This window comes from Papaver somniferum, chromosome 10 (genome assembly GCF_003573695.1).
Source record: "Papaver somniferum cultivar HN1 chromosome 10, ASM357369v1, whole genome shotgun sequence".
NCBI lineage: Eukaryota > Viridiplantae > Streptophyta > Magnoliopsida > Ranunculales > Papaveraceae > Papaver > Papaver somniferum.
The window spans coordinates 151,371,189-151,378,822 of record NC_039367.1 but is presented as its reverse complement, the minus strand read 5'-3'; the positions used below and the strand labels follow the sequence as shown (position 1 = coordinate 151,378,822).

General features: G+C 35.4%; 1 protein-coding gene, 1 long non-coding RNA gene and 1 other non-coding gene across 6 annotated transcripts; 1 reads left to right on the top strand and 2 right to left on the bottom strand.

Moving 5' to 3' along the window:
• Positions 1–1,269: 1,269 nt before the first annotated feature.
• Positions 1,270–3,562, bottom strand: LOC113317331. Its single transcript, XR_003343434.1, has 4 exons — positions 3,446–3,562; positions 3,238–3,279; positions 2,733–3,078; positions 1,270–1,545 (listed from the first exon to the last, which is right to left on the bottom strand). It is a non-coding gene; the product is annotated as an uncharacterized LOC113317331 (long non-coding RNA).
• Positions 2,333–2,404, bottom strand: TRNASTOP-UCA. The gene has a single exon. It is a non-coding gene; the product is annotated as a tRNA-Sec (tRNA).
• Positions 3,563–4,410: 848 nt separating the features above from the next.
• Positions 4,411–7,387, top strand: LOC113317259. 4 transcript variants are annotated; one of them, XM_026565405.1, is made up of 7 exons: positions 4,411–4,660; positions 5,009–5,115; positions 5,204–5,273; positions 6,366–6,448; positions 6,562–6,690; positions 6,798–6,876; positions 6,980–7,387. In XM_026565405.1, the coding sequence occupies exons 3-7, from the start codon at positions 5,223–5,225 to the stop codon at positions 7,163–7,165; spliced, it is 528 nt and encodes a 175-aa protein (XP_026421190.1). In that variant the 5' UTR covers positions 4,411–4,660; positions 5,009–5,115; positions 5,204–5,222; the 3' UTR covers positions 7,166–7,387. The 4 variants fall into 4 exon arrangements, with proteins under 4 accessions (XP_026421190.1, XP_026421188.1, XP_026421187.1 ...); XM_026565403.1 differs by having other exon boundaries at positions 4,961–5,115; XM_026565402.1 differs by lacking the exon at positions 5,009–5,115 and having other exon boundaries at positions 5,207–5,273.
• The last annotated feature ends 247 nt before the right edge of the window (positions 7,388–7,634 follow it).

The window sequence follows — 7,634 nt, the reverse complement described above, 5'->3', positions numbered from 1 at the left end:
GAGGATCCAAGGATATGATGTCGACATATTTAACTTCGAAATTGAAGCTGTGTTGTACTCTTTTTCCCTTCGATCGAGAATAGTTTTTCCCAAAGGGTTTTGTTACTCGACAAGGTTTTTAGCGAGACAATACTAAAAAAATTAAGTATGTCGAACTTTGAAGACATAAAGATCGCGTTGATATTACTGAAAACATCTGAATCAAAGAAATGAAATGCGATAGTCTGTTAAGCAACGTAACTTCCAGAATCAACAACAGGGTCTTATAAACATTCAAATCACCAAAGTACAATGTGATAAACTCCTTTTGACTGCATTAGACTAATGAAAATTGTCTGACATCAGGGGGAGCATCTAATGGTGTGTTGAACTATTTTCCTTCATCGAGGTTACTTTTTCCCACAGGGTTTTGTTACTCGGCAAGGTTTTTAATGAGACAACAACAAACACCGGGAATGTAATTCTATTGTCTTTCCTACAAGGATTTTCTTCCTTAGGAGTTGTGAAGCAACTAGTCAACTTCAACGGAGCAAAGTCATCATCTGCAACTGATTACCTTTACTTGCATTAGTCACGTTGTACTCTTTTCCCTTCGTCAAGGTTTTATCCCATTGGGTTTTCCTTGTCAAGGTTTTGATGAGGAAACGTATACGCATCCAACTATTTTCTAAGTTTACTTAATGTTGTGCTCTTTTTCTTTAGTTCAGGTATTGTCCCTCTGGGTTAGCCTGACGAAGTTTTAACGAGACAACTAACTTAGACTCGACGATCTTTGAAGATCGTATTACATGTGATGAACTACATGTAAAATACGAGAAAACATGTGAAGTACTACATGTGAAGAGTTATACCAAGGTTTTATCCCACTGGGTTTTTTCTTGTCAAAGTTTCAGTAAGGAAATTGATTTCGACACAAGTCATCAAGGAGAGAACGACATCTGAAGAACTACATTGAAAGCACTATATATGAAGCACTATGCATAAACTTTTGTTATTGAACCGCACAAGGAGGAGTGTTACAGGGCCTACGACCCATGGATGTGCGGTCCATCTAGTTTCCCCTTTATATGTATATACATAAACCTATGTATTATAATTGCTACTCTCTCTAACTAGATTTTGCGCCCGTGCATTGCACGGGCCTAGATATTTTGTAGATAATGTATTTTTACTAGTGAGTTTCGGGATTAAAAATTTGAAACATGAACAGAAAAAATAGGCTATTAAATCATGGAACAAAGAAAAAGCTAAATTATCGCTATTGAGTCATTCTTAACGGAAAGGGGAACATACAAAAGTTTCACACTAATCACTAAAGTAGTCCAAAGAGTCTTCTCTCTACTTTTTTCGTTTAAACATGAAGAAACCTTGTTCCAAATCAATTTGTTGAACAGTCATACGCAAAATTACAGCACATTCCTGGTTCTAAGTCGAGGTTCAATCGCAGCTTCCGTTGTTCTTCATGAGTGCAGTAGGCATAACCATGAGTTTGACTATTCTCTATGTTGAATTCCATATGATTTATAAAGCAGCTAATGCTTGTGCCTGCAATTATTCACGGAAAGAACGTTAATTTTATGATCTTGCAATAGTGATAAAAATGACATAATCAATTAGTAAAACCGAAAACACTTTATACTCCAAAGCTTGTTTATCAAAGCAATGTTAAACTAATGAAAAAGAAAGTCCCAATACCAAAAGCACGAAACATTTTTGTAAACATGGAAATGGTCTTTAACCATTTTAGTTGGTCAGGACGAAGAACATAAGAAAACAAATACAAAAGAAAAACAATAAGATACTAAGATCATAGCTCAGAAAGGGGGAGAAAATAATAAATTGTATTGCAGTTTCAGCCAGCATAAGTGGATTTTTAGTGTGAGCGGTAGATACAGTATAACTACAATATGTTTTGGAAGAAAATTAGCACAAAACCAAGTGATACTGACATGTGAAACTATATTCATAATATGAAAGACTTGAAAAAGTGTATTATCAAAAAGTGTGATAAAAGTATAGTGAAAGAAAGAAAAGGGTGCACTTCCATGGCATAAACGAACCTGGCTCCACACTTGCCACTGTGCGGAAAAATGGAGTTGCCAACCCAACCAAATGCAACCATGAGAAGGTCACCACTTCTTCCTCCAGTTAAATGTAGATTTATTGATACTAGTGGTTTAGCATGTATGCGTGGTGTTTATAGACATGGAATCATTTCATCTTATGCGACACAGTTCAATCATCCATATCAACTCTACGTGAATTTTTGTTGGTATTTCTATTACTACTTGCAAGCTAGTCCAAAGGATGCAAATAACGAAATGGTTACCACTGAATCTGGTGTGTTTCGAACACACAACCTTCTGACTTGAAGTCAGACACACTACCATTGTGCAACAGACACATTCATTAATGGACCAAACTAAACCATGAAACTTTACTGTAAAAACAAATTAAACATGTCAAAATCAAAATAAAATAAAAATGAAGAACCATGTCAAGCAATGAAATTAAACTATGTTCTTTCTGCCACAACACCATCGTTCCCTTTATATGCATGAAAAATGAATGCATTGTGTCAAGGTTCGTAACTATGCTGTTTAGTATACATAACTTTGATGATTAATATTTTTTGCTCCAAAGAATAGCATATATGCATAAAATTCTCAACATTTGATGACATCAAACTGCAGGCTCTGCAACAACAAAATAGTTGTATGTTTCCACCATACCTTAGCGACACCAATATGGTCTTCCTGCTTTCCATACTCGTCTATTATGTATTCTCTGTCGTTGTGGAGGAAGAGAAACTTTACCAAAATATAGAATTTAGAAGAATACTATCCCGAAAATGAACTACTAAGAAGATGAGTCAAGCCTAGTCCATAAAGCATGAAGAGCATAAGATAATCACCAAATCTTATGTGTCCAGTGGACTACAATAGTTCCATCGGTAGGACATTCCTCTTACGTCTTAGAATGTATGAGCATAATATTGCATCCTGATTGGACCGGAAATCTTCATCCTAGAAGAAGTGCCTAACCAATTCGGGTGTGGCATCCTCAAAGACAGTGTTACTGCAATAATCCGAAGGGTCGATCTAGCAATCAGAATATAACAACTCCAAAAAAAAATCACCTTGTAAAAATCCCCGTGAAACCAAATATCAAAAAAGAAAAAGATAAATGATCAAAATTGTTAGGGTTATTGATTAAGAGAATAAGGTTAGGGTTTACCAATAGGTTTTGGTTATTCATTCTTTTCGCCAAAAATCGTAGCTGCAAAAACAAAAAAAAACAACAATATTAAAACAAAATCAACGATGAACAATCAGAAAAGATATGAAAACGAAAGAAGAGGAAACCCTTTTTATTAAAAAAATAAAAGAGCAAACCCCAATTTTTGAGAATACGAAGAAAGAAGAAACATGATTTCTTCTCTTACCAAAGAAGAAAGAAAATGGAGATACTCAATTTAAATCTCCATTTAAATGTATTTAAATCTCTAGGAATTTAGAGGGAGTGTGAGAGAGTATAGGCAATTTGGGGGTTTAACCCAAATTCCCTAGAACTCTCTTGTTTTTTGAGAGATTTTGTCCAAGCACAAAAACATCATGAAACTCCCTCAAACTTCCCCAAACTCCCTATGACTTTAGTGTTTTAAGACTAACAGGGAGTTTAAAAGATTCTAATCGAATCTCTCACCACTAACAGGGAATTTAAGGGATTTTGAGGTAGTTTTAGAAACTCCCTATAAATCTCTCAATACTAACAGAGATTTTTAAAAGATTTTGACAAACTCTCTCACGACTAACAGGGATTTGCTAACTCCATTAAAATCTCTCAAACTCTCCCACAACTAACCCATGTACGTTTTTTCCACCGTTTTGGTTCACCATCAGTGGTCAGAGACTAATAGAGGTTATCGGTGAGCAGTTTAGGGTTTAGTATTTTTATTTTATCTTTTTTGATTTCGAAGAACTGTTTTGAGACGAAGTTTCAAAGTTAAAACCAAAGATATACAGTATTGCCAAAATATAAAAGAAGTGGTGTCGAAAATACTTAATATTGGTGGTCTGAAAAAACAAAAGTTTCCTATTGGCGGAAATTAATTCCGATGGGGCCAGAAACTCTCAGCTTTTAACCACGCGAGATGAAAATCAACTGAAATCATATTACTAATTAATAATAAGATATTCTTTTCCTTTGTCTCTACATCTTCTACCTTCACTTTGATTCTCCTAAATCAGTTTTAAATTTTTATAAATCTTTTGTTTGGAACCAACTAGGAGGGCTAGGATCCTAGAATAACTTAAACCCAGAACTAATCCACACGGTTTCCTGTGGGAACCAATATTTGAGTTCCATATTTCCCAACCAAAACCAAAATCGGATTTCATTATAAACAAAAGAAACGCAGCTGAACGAAACGCAACAAACCCCAATCAAAAGACTTGACGGATTTTCTCTATCCGATTTCTTCCCCAGATTCAAAAGAGAAAAATCAATCGAGTTCGAATCAAACTCCAATCAATGAAAAACCCATCGTCATTGTTATAATTTCTCTTTGTTTTCCTCTTACTCATCAATTTCAAAGGAATTTGAAGAGAAATAATAACCATGAAGGGGATCTATTTCTAGTGAATCTGTATCGTTGCTGGTATGCTTTCTCTTCTTTTTCTTCTTCGATTACTTACTACAGTACTTCAATCACGAACCTAGGTTTAAAATGAGGGTTTTTTAAAATTGGGTTCAAGTTGGGGGTTTCTGATTGTGATAATGATTTTCTTGGTTCTTATTTTTGAGGTTGTTATGGTGTTAGGTGAAAAAATTTGGACGAAAATTGGTATAATTTTGTGAAGATTTGAGAGTAGATGTTTATGCATCTCCTCGGTGCAATTATGAAATTAATCAGATAAATGTAAAGCATGTTTTGTATAATATCTCTTGTTGAATAAAGGAAATGGTTTGGAAAGGCTTCACCAGCATTGGAGATTTTGTTGTACAGTCCATACCTGAAGATCATTATAGGAATGCATATGAAATTTATCCTAAAATTAGAACTGGACTGCGGTGCAGTAAGGCATTGAGTTTCTAAGGCAGGAATAATATCATGTTAGTAAATACACATGCTACTTATTTGAGCATTAATAACTTTTACAATACTCATGGTGAGAACTGAGCTTATTTCTTTTGTCATTAGTAGGCAGGGATCGCTAGGTATGAATGATGATTGTGGTGGTGATATGGTGGTATGGTTGTTGCAGTTTCAGGTAAATTCAAACTAGAACGCCAAATATGTCTTTATGTCTGATACATGACCTATCAAAGGCTTGATTCTGTGTTAGTACTGTGGGTACATAAGTGTTAACTCGTCTTTGCTGTAACTTAATTAGAACTAGCCAGTTGTGTATGAAGTAGTTAACCCTTAGTGGGACGATGAAATAGGTTGTTAAGATGTATGTACCTTGTGTAGTGGTGTGTTCCACTGGCATTTAGGATTAATTGTGGTGACGTGCATAAGAAAGTTGACCTTAAATAGGTTAGTTAAATTATGGGTTGTAGCCTATAAAGCTTTTACACTCTTTAATTTTAGACTGGGTTGCACCAATACTGCCACGGGTGTCCGACACAGCAGCGTGTCCGCGTGTCCAATACGGCAATTCTGAAAAACTATAAACGGGGACACAGCGGTATATGTTGAAGTACCGTCAATTCTTAAGGTATATATAGAAATGTAAACGAGAAAACCAGACAAATATATTTGTGTTGCACTTGTTTACAATTCCACAAGCGTATTTCTGCTAGCACATGCATGTTTTTGACTATAATCTTCCTTAGAGGTAGGTGACCTTAGTTTTTAGCTGTTTCCTAGTTTATAGTAAGATAGAAGTATTTTAGGTGTGTCCGAGTATGTGTGGCTGTGTCCATATGGGGACACACGATACGGGGAGCCCCAAGAAGGAAATCTAAAATAATGAGGTATATCCTGAAGCATTTCATATCCTTCGTAAGAGTCTCAAACATTTTCACCCTATTTTATTGGCTTTGTAGCTAGGAAGCTCTCAATTTTAACTTACTGCATAATCATTCATATTGCAGACTGTTAGGTCATTTTCAAAATTAATTTTTGATTTTTAGAAACTTTAGAACCCTTAAAATTTAAACTATACATAAAACTCACATGCTCTAGTTGTTGGAAACTGATTATCATTTTCTATTCTAATCGGGATAACGTGATACGATGATTGGGTGCTTTGGCCATTGTTTTATATATCATCTCATCCTCTCAGATTTGATAATGTTGGTGCTTTCTGAATGCATACAAATGATTAGGGTGTTTATCCTTATTTTTGTCTCTTTAGAGTGAGGTATTGCGGGAGTTGTCTTTGATGCGTCGACTAGTTGTTGCCACCGGGGGTGGTGCAGTTATTAGGCCGATCAACTGGTAAGGGGGTGTATCAACTTACAAGTGGTGTATCAGTGTCATCTTTCTGCTATGATATTGCATACCATCAACAGTTGTGAATTCAGATTGTGTTTAATTCTTGAATCCGTTAGGAAATACATGAAGCATGGAATCACTGTTTGGTTAGATGTGCCATTGGAAGCTTTGGCTACCAGAATTGCAGGTGTGGTACTGATTCTCGCCCTCTTTTGCATCATGAGTCGGGCGATGCTTACACAAAGGTGACCTCATAATGACTTATCAGTAATATTTTTAAAAAGTGTGGTAGTCTAGTTTTTCAATTCTCCTTTGTAGTTTTTGTTTGAAGGCTTATTGTACATTTTCTCAGGCTTTGGCACGGCTCTCAACACTTTCAAAGGAAAGAGGTCATGCTTACACTAATGCTGATGCTAGGGTATCCCTTGAACGTATGCACTTTTTTCGTAGGGGTTTCATGAAACTGCGTGTTCAATTGACTTTATTCATTGTGCTTGCTATTGTGTTTGTTTGAGTGACTAAATGTGTTTGCAGTTGACAAATTCGGAAGATAATCAGGTAATTCTTCCAACCATGCGTGTTTGTATACTAAAGAATTTGTGGTGCAATGGTAGCACGTCTGACTGTGAGGCAGAAAATGCGTGTTCGATTCACGCAAGGTTCACTCATTTGCGTCTTTTTTACTGCTCTCTATGTGGTGCAAATTATTATAATGTGTGAAATTATGCGTGCAAGTTGATATGGAAAGATGAGGTGCTTCAGTAATGCAAATTATCTTTTAACTGTACAATTTGTACTCGTTGCTTCGCTTGGTGTAATTATCGGTAGTGCAAATTATTTAAATGTGTTTCGTCAATCTCGCTCGAAATTTACCAATTTCCTCAAATTATTTGTAAAAATTTCGTAATTATCTGCAAGAATTTAGTTGATCTCGTATCTCAACTATTGATATCTGTATAAGTATTGCCCCTTCTATCTACTTTCCGCGGCCTGTATAAGTATTGTAAATCTCTTTACTTTTTCATTAAATAAATTTGCTTGATTGATAAAATTGGCTTATTATATTTTAGTGGAAATCTTGGAAGAGTTAGGACTTTATGATTCCGTAAAAATATAGGTTTCATTGGCTTAACAAGTTTGAAATTCACTTATCTAACAAAATATCCGAAGTTTATAATAAAATCGAATT

What these genes read in the sequence shown, in the direction of transcription:
- LOC113317259 (XM_026565402.1), top strand. Translation starts at nt 5,223, where the DNA reads ATGAATGATGATTGTGGTGGTGATATGGTGGTATGGTTGTTGCAGTTT. An exon ending in TATGGTTGTTGCAGTTTCAG is followed by an intron (nt 5,274 to 6,365) that starts GTAAATTCAAAC and finishes TTGTCTCTTTAG; the next exon opens with AGTGAGGTATTGCGGGAGTT. An exon ending in CGGGCGATGCTTACACAAAG is followed by an intron (nt 6,691 to 6,797) that starts GTGACCTCATAA and finishes ACATTTTCTCAG; the next exon opens with GCTTTGGCACGGCTCTCAAC.